General features: G+C 40.3%; 3 protein-coding genes across 4 annotated transcripts; all 3 read right to left on the bottom strand.

Annotated features, from left to right (window-relative positions):
• Window positions 1-133: 133 nt before the first annotated feature.
• On the bottom strand, window positions 134-4,448 carry rhbdl2 (rhomboid, veinlet-like 2 (Drosophila)). Its single transcript, XM_026373486.1, has 8 exons — window positions 4,056-4,448; window positions 3,163-3,408; window positions 2,914-3,062; window positions 2,291-2,403; window positions 2,071-2,171; window positions 1,671-1,731; window positions 1,519-1,580; window positions 134-1,104 (listed from the first exon to the last, which is right to left on the bottom strand). The coding sequence occupies exons 2-8, from the start codon at window positions 3,391-3,393 to the stop codon at window positions 925-927; spliced, it is 897 nt and encodes a 298-aa protein (XP_026229271.1). The 5' UTR covers window positions 3,394-3,408; window positions 4,056-4,448; the 3' UTR covers window positions 134-924.
• An 837-nt stretch (window positions 4,449-5,285) lies between these two features.
• On the bottom strand, window positions 5,286-12,973 carry akirin1 (akirin 1). The gene is made up of 5 exons (XM_026371343.1): window positions 12,623-12,973; window positions 7,132-7,278; window positions 6,024-6,152; window positions 5,847-5,918; window positions 5,286-5,740 (listed from the first exon to the last, which is right to left on the bottom strand). The coding sequence occupies exons 1-5, from the start codon at window positions 12,825-12,827 to the stop codon at window positions 5,730-5,732; spliced, it is 564 nt and encodes a 187-aa protein (XP_026227128.1). The 5' UTR covers window positions 12,828-12,973; the 3' UTR covers window positions 5,286-5,729.
• Window positions 12,974-13,093: 120 nt separating this feature from the next.
• Window positions 13,094-19,305, bottom strand: cnr2 (cannabinoid receptor 2). Of its 2 annotated transcripts, XR_003299579.1 has the most exons (4): window positions 19,172-19,305; window positions 17,538-17,626; window positions 15,650-17,419; window positions 13,094-14,718 (listed from the first exon to the last, which is right to left on the bottom strand). XR_003299579.1 is itself a non-coding variant. In XM_026371342.1 (3 exons), the coding sequence occupies exons 2-3, from the start codon at window positions 17,611-17,613 to the stop codon at window positions 16,335-16,337; spliced, it is 1,161 nt and encodes a 386-aa protein (XP_026227127.1). In that variant the 5' UTR covers window positions 17,614-17,626; window positions 19,172-19,305; the 3' UTR covers window positions 14,762-16,334. The 2 variants fall into 2 exon arrangements, 1 of the variants encoding a protein (XP_026227127.1); XM_026371342.1 differs by lacking the exon at window positions 13,094-14,718 and having other exon boundaries at window positions 14,762-17,419.
• Window positions 19,306-21,084: the final 1,779 nt, after the last annotated feature.

The raw sequence follows: 21,084 nt of genomic DNA, 5'->3' as shown, positions 1-21,084 counted from the left end.
ACTTTTCAAACAGTGTAAAACAGCAGAAGCCACACAGACAGACATTCATGAGTCCTCTGTGACACCAAGCTGCAAGAAACTATTAACTTAACTTCTGCACAGTCAAGACAAAATAAACATCGTGACATGTTTCTGCAGAAGTTAAAATTTAATTTTGCCAACAAATACATATAAAAATATCCACTGTTATTGAAAATACTTAAAACTACAGTTAAAACTGTAAGAGGTCTCGCGTGGTCTTTGGTCCTAGTTTCCCTATATTGTGAAATCAAATAGTCCCATTCAACCAAGATGTGTTTCTGTACTACAACTAGTCCCTGATGTTGCCTATCAAACCAGATTTACAACAGTATTAAAGAGTTTTCATTAACAGACTTACAGAACATAAAATGTCACTAAACTAAAACATATTATTGTAGATTTATCTATAATATCGTCCTGTAGTAACGTCAAAGTAATGTGGGATCTTACTAACACCTTAGAAGATGGAAGTCAACAGTGTGAAAACTCAACAGACTTAAAACATGTAATTAGACATGTGCTCATGGCTGTAGCCAGTACTTGCACCAAATATGCACATTCAAGTATTTTATCCTCTGACTTGTTTGTAAGCGTCTTATGAGTGCTGTCAAACAACACGTCTGAATAAATGTGAAATGTCAGATGTTAGTGTGGAATCTGTGTTCACTCATTCCCTCACAGTTATAAAAAGCACAATTAATATGAACTAAATAGACATAGTAAGAGCAAAGATTATAACATAATTAAAATGTCTGAAGTCCTTCTGCAACCCTGCAAATAAACAGCAGAGGGCACCCCCCCTACATCATCAGCACATACATACCAGTACATAAGTAAAATACAGCTTCCTGAGTGTAACATTAAGGCTTTTAGTGTTTAAAAAAACAAGATAGCTCTACGGTCCTATGGTGCTGGAGAGAGAAAGATGTTGAACAGCACTGCAAAGACCACGAATGCTATATAGCCCACAATACACAGCCAGAAACGTGGGTCTTTGAGTAGCTTCGTGTTGTAAGCACTGAAGAAGACGTATCCGATGGTCATCCCGGCTACAATTCCTCCAAAATGAGCCACAAAAGAAACCTGAGAGGAGAAATGTGACAGTCAGGTTTTAGATTTGGTCTGAAGGTCCAATTCTCATGGTTACATTTACCACACAGACCCTGCACTGCTGCCACGCAACCACCTGAAGTGTGGTCTACACCCAAAAACCAAGAAACCTGCAGGACCAGTTCAACTGTGAATGTAAATTAGTAGTAGGGGGAGAGGGAAAGACAAAACAAGCTGGGGGAGGGGATAAGGATTCAGGTGATACAAGTAGTTTTCAAGATGGGTGTTAAAAAACAGGAGCATGGAGGGTGTGTGCATGTGCAGCTTTTCTGTATTATATAAGTGTCTGCATGATTTATCATGTCCCAGCAGGAGCTACTGATCCCGTCTGCAGCCAAAACTAAACCACGTCAGCCTCATGTGTGTGAAAAGGTTTTTGCTCCGTACCTTTAGACCTTCCTCCTGAACGATGAATCTCCTGTAGAAAGCAAATCCAAAGTCGGTGCCGACTGGAAAGAGAAAGAGAAAACCTTGTTAGATCAAAACATCTTTAAGTGCAGAAATAAGAACAAATGGACCAAAACACTCGGGGAACCTACCAATAATCACTATAGCGAGGATACGAAACACTCCGAGGAGAGGAATCATCTCTCTGAAGTTCTGTGAATTGAAACAGTGACCGGCCGTAATAAACAACACTTAAATAAACTTAAATAACAAAGTGCATAAAACAAACAGTGCACTTTTTTGTGAACACACACACACAATACTATCCCATTTTCATTATCAATTTATCTTAGCAGAGATTTAGGTTCCAAATATTGACTAAAACATTGTTTAATGCAAAACTACGTGTAGAAAATCATTATCCGTTGATGATTTTAGTTCATTAAATATAATTTATTTCCAAACCACAGTCTTTTTCCTGAAACACAGAGCTGAGACAAAAATGTTGCTAAAGATTCAGCCGTTAAAGTAAACAGCAACTTGTAAACTTACCACCACTGCGTTCATAAAATAGCCTCCAATTAGGGCGTAGACGCCACCAGATGCCCCCACCAAGGCGCTGACAGGATCAAAGATGGAGCTGGCCAAAGAGCCTGAGGGAGAAATTAAAGGATCAGCTTCACCATCAGTGGCATTTTTAACAGTCAGCACTGCTCAAATGGAGTTAGTGCCAGAGGTCTGAGGTCTGATGGAGGGCTACGGTATTTCTTACCTGCCAGTACGCCAGCGAGATAAACCATTCCCACTTCAAACCCTTTGTGCACCAGTTCCAGTGGGATGCCCAGGAGCAGCTGCATCACCAGGTTTCCCACGATGTGCTGCACACTACAGGAGAAGAAAGGGAGAAGGCTAAATGTCACACAAATACACAGTATTGCAGTAAACTGCAGTATCCTGCAGTAAATACCTGCTGCGGAGTCAATATGACTCAAATAAAAAAGGATTCAGACAAGTGGTTATGACCACACTTCGTCATGCTTATTTTTAGCTTGGTGAGCTGTGTTTTGAGGCGTAGCGGCAGTGACTGTCTGGCTTCTAGCTACCTCTTTGAATTTCCTTCTAAATATATTTAAAGAATGTAGAAGCTGTTGTAACTGTGATTTGCAGAAGTTGCTAGTACATAGTTTAGTAATGCGACGAGGGGGAGGGGGGGGTGTCATCATGATGACACAGAAACAGTGGTCACAACATACAGAAGCAAGAATGAATCAACATGTCTGAAGCATCAAAACAAGCCAGACTGGTGTTTACTGTCCAGGGGAACATGTCCAGATTTGCCCTGACTCCAGCTTTCATCTTGTCATGACAACATCTCTGAGTTTTGCCCACACTCACCCAGCGTGGACAAACATGTAGGAGATAAAACGCCACGCTTCCTGTCTGTGGTCGGGCTTGTAAGACAGGGGGCTGTTCCAGATCCCTTCATCCAGAGTGATCCACTGCTTCTGAGGCTTCCACACAGCGTAGTAGATAAACACCGCCAGCTGACGGACAGAGAACAGACTCAACGTAAGACATCACACAAGGCTAATTAGTTCAAACTTGCTGTGTCTGCTGTGTAGATTCAGGGCCGAGCTGCCGTACCTCCCCAATACTGATGAGGATGATGAAGATAGGGGGTGGGAAGCAGTTGGCACGTTCCAGGTATGTTTCTCTCAAATCTTCTGGAAGCATCCACCTGGAGATGGAGTGGTGGAACTTCTCACAACATCCAGGCTGACTGCCATCGTCAGGCTCGTCTTCTTCAGTCCTCAACCTTCGTCCATTTCTGTCCACAGGTAGCGGCTCCAGCTGCTCGACGTCGACGTCGTCCATCACTGCTGCAGCCTCCTACAGAGCAGACGGGATGTTATGAGCTAATCCCTCGAGTGCATCTGTCCTACGAACAGAAGGGACTAATACAGCTGCAACTATTTTATCCATTAACTTATTATATCTGAAAAACATCAGAAAGTTAGTCATCAAGTCTAGTGAATCCAAAACACAAACATACTGTGTTTACAATGATATAAAGCATCAGATCTCACAGCTGGGGCTGCTAATATTCATGTTTCAGTTGTTTGTGGGTTTGTTTTTTAGGATAATGTTGTATTTACTACTCTACTGTGTGTCTCCATTGTACTGTACTGGAACATATTAGTGCATTTATGGTCCTAGTTTGTGTTAACAATATGTCTGCTGTGTAAAATAGGTTGTAGCAGAGTAAAAATTACAATGCTCTCCATCACAAAGCATCACAAAGTTGAATTAACCCAGTAAAGTACTTTAAAGTAACTTCCCATTACAGTGAGTTTAACACTAGTGCACTAGTCCTGGAGTTAATTGGTATTTCCTGTTTACTGAGAGTCGCTTATTTTTGCTTTGGGATTTGTCCAAAACACACAATAAAATTTTACCAGTAGTCTTCACGATAATAAAGTTGACTCATAGTTGTTTTATCTTTGCGTGAATTCCGCGTTTTAAAGTGTGAAACTCACCGAGAGCTTCAACAGGAAGAGCGCAGATCAACCATAAATAAGAGAAGAGTCCTGTGAACTAATCCGACTGGAAAAGTGCATCAATTCAATCCGTTTCTAATTAAAACAAACACAATCCACTCGTTCAATCCGTCTTCAGCTGCATTTCTCCATGTTTCCAGACAACACGTCGAGTCCCGTCTTGGACGGAAGAAAGAAAAAACGCGCCGGGAGATAATTATAGATCTGTCATCGCCTTTTCCTGCAACAAACTTCCTTCCTCAGCCCAAACAAACATCTGATGCTTCCTTCTTAAACTCAGCTACAGCACAAATGTCCCATGGAAATACTGATATCTGTCTGTGTGAGTGCAGCTACCACCTCACCTGTCCAGAGCGCCACACCTGCGGTCTGTGACGTCACGCACACGGAAGCTCCTCATTATCCAGAGCAGAGTTATTTATCCCGTCCTCACAAACACACACAGGTCGGGGAAGTGTCCTAAAATAAAGACGAAGTGTGCTATATTTTAAAAAGTCAGTTTCTAACTCAGCAAAGTGCTGCTCTAACTTAAATGATGTTTACTCACCACCAGGTGGCGCTAGAGGCAGCGACATTACAGAGAGCAGTGTAATGGATGAAATCCGTTTTACATGCATCTTACCCAGTGTTTATTATCACAGCTAATAGCAGCTCCTGGTCACTTTAAGAAGCCACATGAATTGTGCTCTTTATTCCTAGGACACGATATTTAGACAAAGGTTCAATTCATTTATCATAAATAAACCGAGTCTGACGACAGGATTTAGAACTATGTAAATAAAATATGGTTTAATGTGCAAAAAGAATAATCAACAAAAATAACTGAACTCCTTTCACAAAATAACAAAATTTCCCAGTAAATTAACTTCACAGAAGTCGTGGCTAACAATTATTTTCAGTATCTCTTCATTAATACGTCTCAATTATCTCTAAAAAGGCAGATATAGATTTAGAAAAAGCTGAGTTAAGTCTTACAAAGTCCAAGTTTTTGACTCTCAAATGTTATTGTCCATTTCCAAAAGATAATTAATAATCAGACGCCAGAGAATATAGAAGAAGTAATCGTTGACAGATTAAGAAGTGACAATACAACGATATCATACATCTGCACAGCTACAATCCTGAGCTTGTGGTCAGACTGTTCTGGTTATGACCCACATGGTTCACAAATACCAAACTTTAGTTAAGTAAAGATCCCAGACAGAGAAATTGTAATCACAGAACTTTTATTTTTTTCAAAAGGGAGAAAATTCCACTTTCTCAGGTAAAGAGTTGTGAGGAGCGGGAACAGGAGAAGTGGGAGAAGCAGGAGCCATTAAATACAGCTGCTGGAGCGTTATACAGAATGATCACATGAGCCAATAAGCTTTTTATACAGCGCCGGCGAGAGATTTGACACATCTGCTGTAATATATCAACAAGAAAAGGGCCAAAAAAAAAAAAAAAAAAAATGTTGGGTTTCATACATAGTTTCTCTTTCATATTCTAACTTTTGGCCAGCAGCAACAGGTTTGAAGTAAGAAATCAACATTTGCATTAAAAAGTGGATAAACCATGGCACCCAAATAGTTTGAGATGTAGGGGGGAAAATAGGGAAATAAAATGAAAATGAAAAGCAGCCATCTTGGAAGCTGAGACCTCATCCGTGTGAGTTCAGGACACGTCTGAAAGAAGAAACAGAGTCAGACACAATAAACATCAAACCATCCTCTGACTGAATACTGGTTTTAAAAAAACATCCACAGAGAAGGTTTGTTTTTAAATACTTACAACTCGCAGGCCGGGCTCCGTATCTTCGCATTATCTGGTCTTGTGTGAATTTCACAAAAGATTCATATTGTTCTGGAAAGAGAAGAAGATGGAGGTGTGAGGACCAACACTATATTTACATCGACACAGGGCTCATACAGACTGATTTCAGCAGTCTTAGTGTCTTTTTTGTTTTACCTGCGAGTTTTGTGTTAAGGATCTGTTCATACTCCTCCCGGATCTTCTCCTCGTGGTCTTTGAGCAGGCGCTCACACAGGTAGCTCACCTGCTTCAGTGTAAACGAGGGCTGGTCCTTCCTTGAGGCACCTGAGAAACACAAAATCAGAACAGCTATTAAAAAGGGCGAATCACTAATTTCTCCAGTGCAGAAACAGCTGCAGGACAAACAGGGTCATTAGGCACTAATGTGGTCCCTCTCAGTCTGCCCAATGTCACTACCCGCTGTCTTTGAGGTCTGGCATGAGCCTGATTAGACTGAAATGTTGGTAAATCACAGATATGATTAATGATTGAATGCAGTCTAAGTGCCAAAAAAAGAAGACGGGCCAGTAACAGTGATGTCACTGAGATCTATGAGACAGATAAATTCAACAGGAGCCCAAAGGTCTGGGGCCCCACTACCTGTTAACCTGTGATAAACACAAACAGCACAAATGTTTGAAAATATGAATTCTCATTTCTGTTTTAAAGTTGTCCAATTGTTACTCACACCCTAGTGATATTTAGATTTATTAACTAGTTCACACAGAGAAGATTGTATGGACGATTCATTTTTGAGTCCTTAACTCAAATGAGAGCAGTATCTCCAGTGCAGGAGTGGGTTGATTCTGCTCACATCTGGAATGATAATCTCTCTGTTCTTATGAGGAGCCTCCCTCAAGATTTCAGTGCTGGTCCAGCCAAGAGTTTATTAGGAAACCTTTCAGAATAAATGTCGTCTTTATTCAGAACCACTGGGCTTATGTTTGTTTTCCTTTTATTCAATGGTTTTGATGTCTGAGAAGGATATCACTTCACTTTATGTTGCAGACTTGCTGACCCAAAACAAAGACATGTTATTTCACCTAGAGCTCCTATAAAAACCCACCTGGATCTGAATCCTTGTAGACTGTCATTTACAAACAACCAAAATGTCATTAATGTTTTATTCTGCACTAAAAATTAATGTCACAGAAGGCAAACATGTTTATCATGACAGTTATGCGGCCTAAAGACCAGAAGAAAAGGCTCTTCAGTGTAAAGAACAGTGTCTGAGTCTGTGCACCGTCTACGGTAAACCTCCTACCTGGTGGGGAGCTGGGATCGTTAAGGGAGGAACTGGGGCTGGGAGCGTCACTGGAGCTACAGGCCTCAGTCTGGTTGAAGGCCCCTTCCAGCTGCCGCCGCCTCTGGATGCGGCTGTACTCCTGGCGGAGGTTTTGGAAGATCTGCTCTGTAGGGAGTAAACAGGAACATGGTCAAAAAACAAACAGGACAGAGGACAGTCACTCGAGTGGAGAATTCCAGCAGACTTCCAAAGACGATTCATTCCAGGCGTAGTTTCACTGAAAATCCAGACGTTTATTCAATTTAATAAAATCACCACATGATTCAACCTGGCACCCAAGTGATAGCAGCACATTAATGCAAAAAACACATTTTTAAGAGGTGTAGGCCTTCTTCTCTGTGTCCGTCAGCCTTTTCTAACCTATACAGTTGTGGTTGTCCCAGAATGCACTTAGTGCATTCATTGGAATCAACTATCACAATTTGATTTGTTGAGTTTTTGTGTTCCTTCAACACTAAACCCACCACGGCCACATTTATACGGTGGTGAATATGATCCAACATGAACAGGGAGTTCTCCAGGAAGACCACAGCCATCTACAGTGTTCTCTGGAGAAGTTATGTTTACTTCCTGTGTGCTGTTTCTCATTCAGAATGGGTTTCACAGATAAGTCTAAAATGAATATACCAACTACACAACACACACACACACAGAGTTGACTCAAGACACACTTTCTGATCCTGTGACTGTATGACTTTTACTTCTCCAATGTTTTCCCAACGTCGGCGTCATGCCAAGCTACAGCTGCTGAAAAGGCTTGCATTAGGGCTGCAACATAAATCAGTTCTTCACTGGGCTGGAACAAAGTAAAAGCGTCTGATCCTTCTGAGATCAGTTTAGTGGTTGAACAGATTCTTGAGGTTTTGTGGATGTACAAAGTAAAATGATTTGTGTGGAAGGATTTGTGAAACTGAACTGCAATACAGGCAACATAAAACCAGATTATACTCATCTCACTATATACTAAACTTCATTTCCACCGCTGTGAGCCTAAATCTAAATGTAAGATGTTAAATACAGCTACAAGCCAGTTCCACACTACATTGGTAAAGTCCATCCTGTTTTACAGAAACATGAATAAGTACAAAAAGCAAAATTATTTGTTTTAATATTCATGATGCTCCTTCGGTCTTTGAATAAAACCTATGCTGTACTGATTTCTACCAACAACAAAGCCTAAATATAGATCACAGCCTATACACACACACAACCCGTTTATAAGGTTAATGTTCACAAATGTCCTGGGAAAAACAACAGACACACAAGTGCATGGCCTTAACCAGAGCTGATAAATTTTATCTTGCTCGGTTCATACAGGGGGTGAAGTCTCTATACATAGTGTAGCGTCTAGCTGGGGAAGTGTGCCTCGTTTATCTTGGGTGGGGGGGTGCTAGGAGCAATGCTGCCATTTCAGCCTGCTCATCAGTAAACTTGTTTGGATGGTGAAGAAAGCAGAATCGACACCACAGAGCAAGTTTAACTTGTGCATTACTGAAGTGGTGCTTTCCCAGAGACGGCTCTTTTGGCTGTGCTGTGGCTTCTGACGCTAATCTGACAATTTGTTCAGCTACATCACGCTTTCCACTCTTAATAAAATGTCACTGCAGTGAGAACGTCTTCATCAAGCCATGAAGGAGCTGAAACTATGACTCAGTAATTTGGATAATCAATCAATAATTAATCCATCACTGAGGATTTGTTGTGTGTTTTACATCATTGTAGATAAAATATCTTTTTGTTGCATGTAGGTTTGAAAAAACAATGAAGACATGAATTTAGTACTGGGAATTTGTAATGGATATTCTAGGCTCCAAGTAATTAATCAAAGCAACAACGCACTGGAAATAAATAAAAACGCATACTTAACTTATACAAGTTGTAAGACAACTCAGCTACAGCTGGGAGATATGGGAAAATAACATTTATCACAAAAAGGAACAATCAGTGATGCTAATAAGTTTCCCTTCCATTTGGTTGTTAGTAAACAACTTTCTTCTCCTGCTTTTCTTTTGGTGTAAGAAAATCCTCGCTTTCATTTTCTGATATAATCATGATGCTTAAAGTTTAGCTCTCCCAGTAATATCACTGGGATTCTTCTGCCTCTGTGTCACACAGTGGGCTGTACTATACTGCGTTTCCACTGAAAATGAATCACAGCCATCACTGGCCTGGAGAACTGTGGCTGTCAGTGTGGACAGCCCTTAAAGAACAACATAGTGCTGCAGCCTTGCTTCTCTCTGCTCTTCCAAAACAACCAGAGGCCAAAATCCCCCTTTCACTGCACGGCTAGCAGGCATATAAAAACGTATAAAAACAATAACGTAGTTATAACAGCAAGTGAAACTTTGTGTATGTAGAAACGCAGGAAGAGGGTTTTCTTTTCTTTTTTGTAATAGGATGGGGCTGCAGAGGTTACAGCTGCCGCTCACCAATTTGCTGGGGGAAACCCTGTATTAGAAACAGGAACTATGTGTGATTGTTGTTTAAACAGAGATATGCACAATATGAGCCAAAGAGAGCAAGATGTTTGATCCAAGGTAGTGAAAAAGTTTTGCACGCTCATTACTGATGGACAATATCAATACTCCTGGGTACATTTGACTGACAAATGAAAACCCTCTCCTGCAGCTCATCAGCTCTGCCAACGACTAGTAGCTCAACTGTAGCTGCTACATGTCAACAATGACCCTGCCGCAACCAGGCCAAGTAATCAATCACAGAGACTTCCGGGAGCCAGGGGAGTAAGCCTCGGCTAAAAGGCTTAGGCACCAACCAAACTGTGAATACGACAGGAGATCGGCCAGATAGATTGGACATGGTGGAGAGAAAACAAAGCTGACTCATTCCATTTCACCCTGCACTGCTGCAGGGGGAGGTATGTTTCAATGTCCCAGCTACCAGGAAAAAGGCTGTGACGTATTAATGGTCAGACCAATTCAGAATTTAGATTTTTAAGAAATAACAGTCATTGTCAGTCATGGTGAGGTCTAATATCTTCCCCTGTCGAGAATGTGATGGACTACTTTGGTTAGATACTTTGATTCACTGATCACACACACTGCTGTCTGGTTATTTGATGAACAGATTCTTAAATACCATCAATTACAGCACAAATATTACTATCTGGTTGTCAACCAGACACAAGTCAGTCACTCTAGCCTTCTAGGTAACATTATGTGCCAGGAGATCACCAAGCTCATCTATCACCCAGGGGAATAACCAGTGCACAAGTCCAGACTTGTAGCACAAGAAAAGGCCAAAGGATAACAGATTGGGGGATCACACCAGTATAATTAATGACTATATATATATATATATATAGATAGCTTGGCAGTGTCAGATCCCTGGGTTTCACCTAATCACACAGCCCTGCTCACCACAACCCAACTACCTGGAAAGCATACGTGAGTAGAGACAGGTGGGAGGGATGACAGCTTACCCTTCACTAAACACTTCTATTGGGCACACCACAGTAGAAAGGCAGGCTTGCTGCACCAGTCCCATGAGGGGCCTCTTTCTGGGTGAAGGTGAGCATAATACCTGGTATCTGGAACTCAAGGTCTGTTTGATTCACACAGCATGAACACTATGAACAATAACAGGCTAAAGAAAATATGCCTTCATCTCCAGGCATCTGTAACAGCAAAGAATTGCCATGTACCTTCTCAGAAACAAAACACCCATCATTGTGAAAAACCAGGATGGGAGTTACACAGCTCGACAAAAGCAGAAATAATGCAGCTCACAGGAAGCCAGCTGTGACGACATCTCCATCAACACCTACCACCGTCTGTGTTAATGTTCTCAGCAAGCTTTTCCTTGCTTTCTCTGTTAGTGATGTGCACGTCCCCCCCAAGCACAATCTTGTGAAGAAGTACATCACGATGCAGTGCAAACACAAAGAACTGAGACTACTGTATGATTTGCTCCTTTTGTTTTAATAAGGCATGCAGTTACAACATTATGCAAACTAGGATTGTATGGACCCAGGTCTTTTTGTTTTAATTCAATGATCTTCACCCATAAGTTGTCTTGCACCTTCTTCATTCATATCATTCTCAGCAGGTAAAATCTCCATTAGAACGTGAACAGAAAGCTGAGTTAAAAAGAGAGACTGTCAACAACAACTTGTTATTTGCTCTAGTATTGATTGCTTACTTTATGAAATACAAATCTGTATCTCTTTTGATACAACCAGTTAAATAGAGACAAATACCTTAACACACAGCCTCAGTGGCTGACTGCTCCTAAATCAACAACTAGTTAAAAAAAATGCAGCTGTGCATTTCAGATTTATGTGTCCTAACTTTATAGCAAAATGTAAGACAATACACAGCCTTGGGGTGCTAACTAGCATCAAAAGATATCCTACTCATTATGTTGTGCTATAGCACTGTTTCAGTTCTGTAATTATACTCACTGTGATTGGCACAAAGGGAAGATTTTCATTAGGAATTCAAAAAGCATAAAGATCAGGCCCTACCACTGTCATGCTGCCCAACCTCTGAGACTGGCACATTCAATAAGCTTCAACAGATCACAGTGGAGACTTGTAGGTAATTATCTTGGGTCCACTTGTGTGCCCCACACCCAACCGATGCTCATAGCAGAGCTGCATTTTCAAGTCAATGAGCAAGTCGAGTACAGGCATAAAGGAAATGAACAATGCCTTCCAGGCACAGGGAGCGAAAGAAATGGTTGTGCTGTATAATGGGAACCCCCACCTCAATGCAAGACAACTGTGGCACTGAAGCCCAGGAACATTACACAGACAGCTCCTAATTAACAGCCTGCAATGATGTGAATGCTGCTGTGATGCCATTTAAGAGCCAACAGGCTAGGCTGTCACCCAAGTGTTTAAGTAAGAGCAGATTCTTTTGTTTAAACCGATTACACTGTGCATCCACTTGAAGTTGATGTTAATATTTTACGTATTATTTTAAGTCATTATAATATTAGACCTAACAGACATGATAGGCCACTGGTTACGATAGCTGTATAATGTGAATGCAAATCCTAAGGGCAAACACACACATATGATCAGCTTCCCCAATGCTAGAAATATCATTTAAATGTGTAAAAGCTGAACAATAACTTTAACTTTAATATTTTCATGAAAAAACGACATTAGCCATGTAAGCTAGCTCAACAACTTACTATGCAACAGCACAATGAGCCGGCAGGATGCCACCAACGAAAAGCTCAACAGCCGCTTCTACTTTCGTATTTAACTTTTATTTGACTTAAAATAAATATCTGTATCGCTATTTCACCCACGACGTCCCCCCTTCCTGGTGTTAGCCGAGCTGAGCTAACATTTAGCCTCCAACCCCCATTCTGATTTTCTCAACTAGCTAGCTATCCATTCCACTCCACCCAAACCCCCTCCCCCATGACACCCACCCCCGAAACGCAGGAAAAAGACGTCAAATGTGTTTTAATTTCATACCTGGGGTGAGCCTGTGTTCGCCTCCTATGGCCTGAGGGGACATCGAATGCGTTGGGCTTTCGACTGGGGGACGGAGGTTGCGTCTTTGGGGAGACGGAGTACCAGGAGTCCCCGGTAGTGGATTGCACCTTCGCCGTTTGGGAGACTGGGGACTGAGGAGGGCCTCAAACTCCATCGACCGCTTTAACGTAGCTCCACACGCCATGCTGGCTCAACGAAACGGGAGAAAAGGAGTTGGAGGAAAAAACGTCCCGCAAAAAAAAAGGTGTTTATTGGAGTAAGTTCGTGTAATTTCGTTATTTCTCGGCCTGTTTCTCCACAACAACGGATTTTCTTCTCTGAGCACGAACCAACGGCCGAGCGAATTTTTAAAACGTCACAATGGCGGAGCCTACCATTACAGGAAATAGGGGGGGTCGTCAAATGTGTACAGTCATTGTTCGTTTTAATATCCTGTCATTTCAAACGGGCTTCCCATCAAAACCCAATACAATAACACAAAGTGTGACACGCACTGGATTAGACGAGATCAGTCTACTCTAATGTCTTTTTTACGCTAATGTTTGCCGCCGTCCACCCCTACTGTGGCTGCCGATGGCTCTCCGTTGAACTCAAGCCTAAGGTTCACGAGACGTCTGCTGGCTGTGGCCAGGTAAGTCAGGTAGGTTAGAAACGAGCTGCAGAGGGATGTTAGACTTTAATCTCAGCAGAAACCAGCTGTTAGCATTTGTTTTCTATTCATCTGCAACAGATGTTACACTCTACTTGTCAATAAAGATAGATATTAAGTTATCCTGGTATCATATTTAGTAGGTAGGCTCATGTTTAACTCACACCTGCATTCATGCAAGAATTCCTGTTTTTCACCATTAACAAATAATTAAGATCATTTATTATGTTTTTTTTTTTTTTAGCTCTGTTATTTACAACATTTATTGACATGGCACTATATTAGCTTCATTCTGTAGTGTCATTGCTTTCAGGCAACATCTCTGTCCATTCTTGATTTTGGGTTTTAATGCAGCATTCAATACCACATCACACCACTTCTTTCTACAAAAACAACAACAAAAAAAATCTTTTACCAGCTATTACTTGTATATTTACATGCAGCGACATGTAGATGTTTGCCTTCAATGACTATCAACTTCATAGTATCTTGTATTTCTAGATCTGCTTATAGAGAGACTGATCAAATGCACGGCACGTAAATGTTCTGTTGTGTAACGGGAATGCAGCTAATTTGATTGCAATAAATGTATGAAGTAACTGTGAGTGTATCGATTGTCCATTAAGTATGAAGTAATCAATAAAACCACAGTGAAGCAACAGAAAATCAAAAATCCCTACATCTTGCATTTATTGTGCATTAAATATCTGTCATTGATGCTGTTATCTGGATAAATAAGTCTTTACAAAAGTCACAGTAATGACCATGTTGTTAAAGACAATTCACTGTTTATTAAATTAAACACTTTGATATTAAGACATTCTCTTGACTTTAACACAATTAAAATCATATATTACAGTAAAAAAATCTATCTATTTTTACCCTTACTACCTTGACATAGCTAACGGTTGTATAATTCAAGATGAATAAAGGTGAATAAAGAGAATAGCTGTAGTGAAAATATGCATAGAACTTATAAGTTTAAAATAATAATTCATAATCATAAAGCCACACTGGAATTATTATAATTGGCTAATTGTTATTATTAGACTGCAGAAATCTTTATCTCATAGTTTTAGTTTCACCCGCGGTGCTTTCGTTTGTTTTTTGTAGTTTCCTACCTTATTGTCTTAAAATGTTCAAAGAGCCTACACCCATTATACACTGAGACTTTATCACTGCATTGTATTGATATAGAGATGGTTTATTTTGTGATCTTATCATGTTGTGTTTTATCAGCTACACACTCCATACCACTCCTCTGCTGTATCACATGCATAATAACCAGATGCACACTCACAGTGGTCTATTGTTTTCACTAACCCTTTGAAAAGTCCAGAAATCAGTCTCCACTGCAGGAGATTTTTCCGCCTGTGACAGTCTGTTTCATGTACAAGAGGTTTCCATGCACATAAACTCTCCTACACTGAATATAAACAAAACCAAATGTTAGTTTGTCATTACCATTATCAAATAATCTATTGGAACAATACTGAATACTAAACAAAGATACCACGATGCAATGAATTATTCCAAAAGCTAGAGTAACATACTGCAGGAAAGCATTAATTACAGTTGCATTTTAGTATTTCCTTGTAAAAGTGCTAGAAATTAATGATTTCATTGACCAGCAACCTTAAATGCTTCCTAGTATAGTTGTCCTTATACTGTACTACAAATAGTAGTAGTGGTAGTTTAAGGCTAAAGTTTGAGATGCTTGTCCTGGATAATACTGAGATACATTCCTAATATGTAGTCTATGATAATTGCTAAAAAGAATAATAATAACAATAAGTAGAAGATGATGAAGAAGGATAAAGCATTAGTATATGTAGTCTTAGCTGGCAAAGAAGCAATAGAGCAAAACTAAACAGCTGGAAAATTAGTATACAGTAAATATAGACTAATATATATACAGAGTACGTATACTCTTTACAACTTTACAAACACAAAGTTATTGCAAGGTTGTTTAATTAGACCCAATATTCAACTGTATAACATGTCATAATATTCTCTTTGTCCCATTTCTTACCCTCTGACCCTGTGTTTTTTACAGAGATTCTTAAAATCACTAACATCGCTGCCAACTTGTTTTGTCACTCAACAATGATTAAACGATGATGGTATGAGTAAGACACGTGAAATCAAACACAAGTCAAAATGGATGACGCTCATAATTTTTAATCAATAGCGGTTGACGACATTCAACCTCAAAATTCCCATGCATTTGAGACCTTTGCAGCTGAAAGTTTAAGTCCATGTCAGTATGTGTTTCGCTGCAGCTGCCCGTTGGTCACTGTTACAAAGAGTGTTTTAGTGTCTGTGCTCGTTCTCTTCCTGACATGTGCCCCATTTACCTCGGCATGCTGCTTGGATTTATGTGGTAAACACTGTGTGTGAAATCCTCCCATGCATGGGGCTTTTGTGGAGTCCTGGCATTCATGTGCAGAAAGGACAGGCAACCCACAGGGTCCTCTTTTCCTGCACGTTCAGGGACAACACTCGAAAAGAAAACAACCATACGAGCAACACATTTTAAACCCAAAAGTTAAGTCAGCAGTTCAGTTCACAGTAGACAATATTTCATAGGTCAGAGAGCATTGAAGCACTGACCTGGGAGGCAGAGAGGTCATGGCTTATGGGGAAGATGGCCCATACGTGAACCATTTGGCTTAAAGCAGGAGATTTATTTCCACTTGAACCCTTTTCTAGTTCTTTATCATAAAGTTACTGGTATAACAGCTGATATGCGCTCGTAAGTAGACATTTTAAAATCAAGCTATTTTAATTAAATTTATTGATGAAAATAAATTAAACTTAAATCAAATTAACTATATTGTCATTATTAAAGTAATGTGTAATGATTTTAAATTAATTACAAGTACTGATCTACTCCAACAGGCAAGAAAGTCCATGTTTTGTGTATTTTATTCTTAATCTACAGTAAAGTTGATTTCTTTAAATATTTTGAATGACCTTCCTCACCATCTGTGTGCTGCCTCGAAGCGCTACATACGTCTTCATTTTAACTTTTTACCTCAATCAAATGTTCAGCTGCTGATTTTTCACCATTTCTGAGACAGAGTTAAGTCTGGTGGTTCTGATCTTGGGCATCTCCTCCTCACTGGAGGCAGTGAAGTTGTTGTCTACTCCAGATGGTGGTCCTGAGCTTGAGTCCTCTGTAGGTGTTATACACCTCCTACTCCCACACACCCTTTGTAGCAGCTTCATCAGAGCAATTTTCAGCTCTCTGCAGCGCAGGGCATACAGCAGTGGATTGACTGAAGAGTTGACCAAGCAGAGGGTGCTGCAAAAGGCAAAGGCCCTCTGTTGGGTGTGGTTCAGGACCATGGAGACATCAGCTATCATGAAGGAAAGTGCAGGGAGCCAGCAGCCCACCAGGATGAGCAGGATAATGCTAAAGGTGCGAGCCAGTCGAATGTCCATCCTCCTGCGTGTTTGCCCTGTCCTTGATGCTCCCTGGAGGTTTATCATGGTAGTTTCATGGCGATGTGCCCTCCACAGGATGAGAGCATAAGCCCCCAGAATAAGAGCCAGAAGCACCAGGATGAAGCTGGTCCAGCAGGCCAGATAAGCCCTGTTGATGTAGGGAAAGAGGTGAGAACATGGTGGAGTAAGGCCTGTGGGACACCTCCAGCCCATCAGAGGCAAGAAGGAGATGAGGGTGGTGGCGCTCCAGAGAATCAACAGGCTCACCAGGGCTCGCCGGCGGGTCAGCAGCACTTTGTAGCTGGATGCCTGGTGGATGCAGAGGTAGCGGTCCAGAGCAGTCAGCAATAAGCTCGCCACTGAGCTTGTGAAGGCCAAGGTGACACCACCTAACTTAAAGAGATAGGCCGTGGCGCCATCACTGCGACGAAACAGGTGAAAGTCCAGAAAGCTTGTGGTGAAGAAACAGCTGGCGAAGACATCAGCCAGAGCAAGGCTGCCAATAAACAGATATGAAGGCCGCTTCCGCAGATTGGCCGAGGCAGCAATCACACCCAACACAAGAGCATTTTCCAGGAATGTGATAGGACCTGCCAGGAAACAGATGGAGCCGATGGCTGTCTTCTCTGCATTTGTGAGGACCATATAGCATTCCAGATTCTCCCATGATCTATTAACTGGGAGGAAAAACACAAATACATAGCAAGATAAATCTTACAGATCTTTATTGTTTTTGTTTTTTTATTTTTAAAAAGTGGAAACAACATAAACATGCGTTTATGGATGACTGCATACCTGGCTGCCATGGTGAAGAGGCGTTCTCTTTGGCTTCTATGAATCCTAAAGACGCAGTGGCCTCACATTCATCCATTTCAGCTGTTACTCTAATAAAATAAATGACCGTTTAAAGTAGTAGTATCAGGACGTCTACAAAGATTTCTGTTATTTAACTGTTTTCAATTGAAAAAAGGTTTTGGAACAAAGAACAGGATAGAGGTCAGAAAAATCAAATAAACATCTATGGGAAAAATGGGAAACTTTATGTAATGCTTGTTTAATGTCATTGAAAATACGTTTAAGTACAAAATGTGATTTACTTTTTTTTCCCCTCAATGTCAATATTGAACTTGATGCTTAAAAGGAACATTAACATTTGTGAGTCAAGAGAGAAAGTCATTTAGTTCAGGGTAAACAGACCATTACAGAATCACCTGATAATGATAAAGATGCCTTGTGCTGTAGATTGTGGTTTAAAGTATCCATTAAACATCAATAAATGTCATTTGTTCATACATTCCAATAATTCATGTCTGTCCCTTTTATATGGAAAATAATAATCCTAAAAATAATAAATAAATAATCCTAAAACTGTGGGATCTGATCACTTTTAGCTTTATCTCATGGCTCCAAATATAATGTCAATGATTCTTCAGCTCATCTATAATATTTAATTAATGTTTCCACAGTCACATTGAATGGGACTTGAATGTACTCAGCAGCCTGGAGACATGAACATGTTGCTGGCCTATTACCATGTGTAACAGGATAAAGACTGCCCCCTTTTGGAATCAGACTGGGTTGTATTCAGTCTGTGAAGGTGAGGGTGGAGTTAATCAGGCTGCTGTAGAGTGTGTCGCCTGTTTACAATCAATAAAAACTCACCGTGTGAAGATGATGTGAGATGATATGCTTAAACCAGAGTGGTTGACACCTTTGTGCAGGTGTTAACAGAGACATACATGTGATTTATGTTCAGTTGATCGTTCACAGTGCAATTCTCCATCGTTTCCTCTGTATTCTTTTTTTAATAACCATTTCTGTTTCTGTTTGCAAAATATATTTGAGCAGAAGTGGTGCAAGTAAATGACTTAACAGAAAGTAAATTGAGTATTTCAAAATTCAACTGTGGCCAATATGGGTACATGCTCTGTGAATATTACACCACCTCAGGCTCTCAATATCCTCCCTTGCAGTGAACATTTTGATTGGCGAGCTGCGCTGGTTTTACTCTTAATAAAACAGTAACTCTTAGAAACTACCCCTTCAAAAAAGCACCCTCAGAAAATGTCACTTATGATTAAAAAAACTATCATATGTTTTAATCACACAATCTGCGGCAAGTCTGCAGAAATGTGGTGTGGCAATGAGCCCTTGAGCCACAGTTGCACTCTGCTTCGTTGTTTCAAAATATCAGAAGTTGTTCTGGGTCAAGTAATGAAATTACTAGTTGAAATGTCTTATTTTGAGAATAAAATATATCAAAACAGCACAATCCACCATTTGAATACAAGTGAAACTGTATGAAAATATTTACCTTATAGCTTCTAAACCATATAAGAGACAACCACATCCATTCAAAGCAAAATAGAGGAAAGTTACATTCAATCAAACACACTTCATACTTAGAGGAGAACGTTATTAGTGCTTACCCTTTTCACTTTTAAGTTGTCTGGTTTCCTGTTGCTTGCTGTTGTTTAACCACTGGTACAACCACAGCATGAATGCAAAGACTATACGACGCGACTGGTGGCAAAGTGTGAGGGAAGGAGACAGAGAGGTTGGCTATGATGACAGAAAGGAGGGACAGATAAGGAGCGGGAGAGAGAGAGACAAACAGAGAAGCAGACAGAGACACAAAAGACACCGACTTATAATCTTCTATAAAGGCACTATAAATACAGTCTTTAGTGAAACGGAGAATAAGTATAGCAGCAAAGCCACTTGTGCTTCATTTGTTGTTTATATTTAACAACTAGTCATCCATCCATCCCAAATCCACCCTGAAGTGGATTAATACACGAATGTATTTACACCAATTCACACTGCTGCAAACAGAAATACAGACCAACACTACCGAGCGCTGTGTCCTTCAGGAATAATGTTTTAAGCCCACAAGGTCACGATGGACCCTGGGGAGGAGAGCACTTAGGAAGTGTGATGGGGTGATACTAAGTGTGAAAAGCAAGTCAGTATAGAAAGGAGGAAACCTAGGAAAACTAGGAACAGGGAATAAAAGCATTAGGTACTCCAAAGCTGAGAGCATTTTGATTAGGTATTAATTATCTACGACGTGGGGTTTGATTTTATAAAACAAGCAATCGAAATGTTGTAAAAACTTTCCATTTTAAGTCTTATTTTTATTGTTTCTTCTTGTTCAGCAGAGAAGACACAAGGACACATGATTTCTGCCATTTTCTACGCTGAGTGATTATAAGAATGCTGCATGGACTTGCCTTTTCCGCAGGTTTTAATTACTGTATGTCTGCTTTGTGATTGTAAAGATGGTGAGTGTATGTGTCAGAATAGACATTATAATAAAACATGTTTATTCTTGCTGTCACAGTAAAAAAAAAAAAAAAAACTATCTACAAAAAGAAATTAGCTGTATTGGTTGTTTGATTCTTTCACTTTCCATTTTCCACTCCCACTCATACAGAAATCAGGCTCTAATCTGTACATGAACACATTTCTAATCAAATGTGTGACCATCTATCACTCTGATAGCACATATTCTGTTCATAGATGCTTTTTTATGCTCAGTATTCGTTGCTTAATTCACACTGAAACCACTGGGTGGTTTGGAGTGTAATACTGGTGGCAGTACAACAGGGGGCATTGCTAAGTAACCATGAACTCTGGACACAGTTTGTGATTCAAACAATTCAAACATCATAACGATGATAGCGGGATTAAAGGTTATTCAGTGTTTTAATCTTTATTATTGTTCACAGATACAAACTCGCCAGGCAGTCCTCTTAGCAATTAAGGTCATTCAATTTAGCTAATGTCCCACTGGCGAAAATAAAATACATTACTAGCTCAATAACAATTTAATCAGATCACAAAATCACATACCCGAGGCATTCTGAAATGAATTAGAAACCTATTTTAGCCTCTCAATTTAGACAAAAGTGCGCTCAGCAACACAGCAACTGGGGCTAACATATATCAAAATTCATGATAAAATAGGTCAGAAAGAGATGTCGGGGATGTGCACAGTTGGAAATTAATTTGGTCGATTATCAATTTGAAAAGCAAAAGCAGAAAACAACCAGTCTTGCAATAGAGTTGATATCTGGCCACTTGTTCTGCTCCTCTGGCCTGATAGATGGAGCAGACCAGAAAGCAGGAAATGTGATTAGGAGCAGACAGCAGAGCTCCAATAAGATTTCTTAGTCACTGTCTGACAAGGTGCAGCACAACAAGACAGAAACAGGACCAGAATAAAGCCTGAAATGTTCAATTATCAGCAGGATCCCGTCATCCTGTCAGACAATCCCTTTTTAGAAATCACCCTGGACACAAGTATCAGGGCTCGCGTTGCTGTTTCAGATTGATTCAG

Source organism: Anabas testudineus, chromosome 16, assembly GCF_900324465.2.
Source record: "Anabas testudineus chromosome 16, fAnaTes1.2, whole genome shotgun sequence".
Taxonomy (NCBI): Eukaryota; Metazoa; Chordata; class Actinopteri; order Anabantiformes; family Anabantidae; genus Anabas; species Anabas testudineus.
Note: the sequence above shows the minus strand (reverse complement) of the source record. Positions and strands in the feature narration are given on the sequence as shown.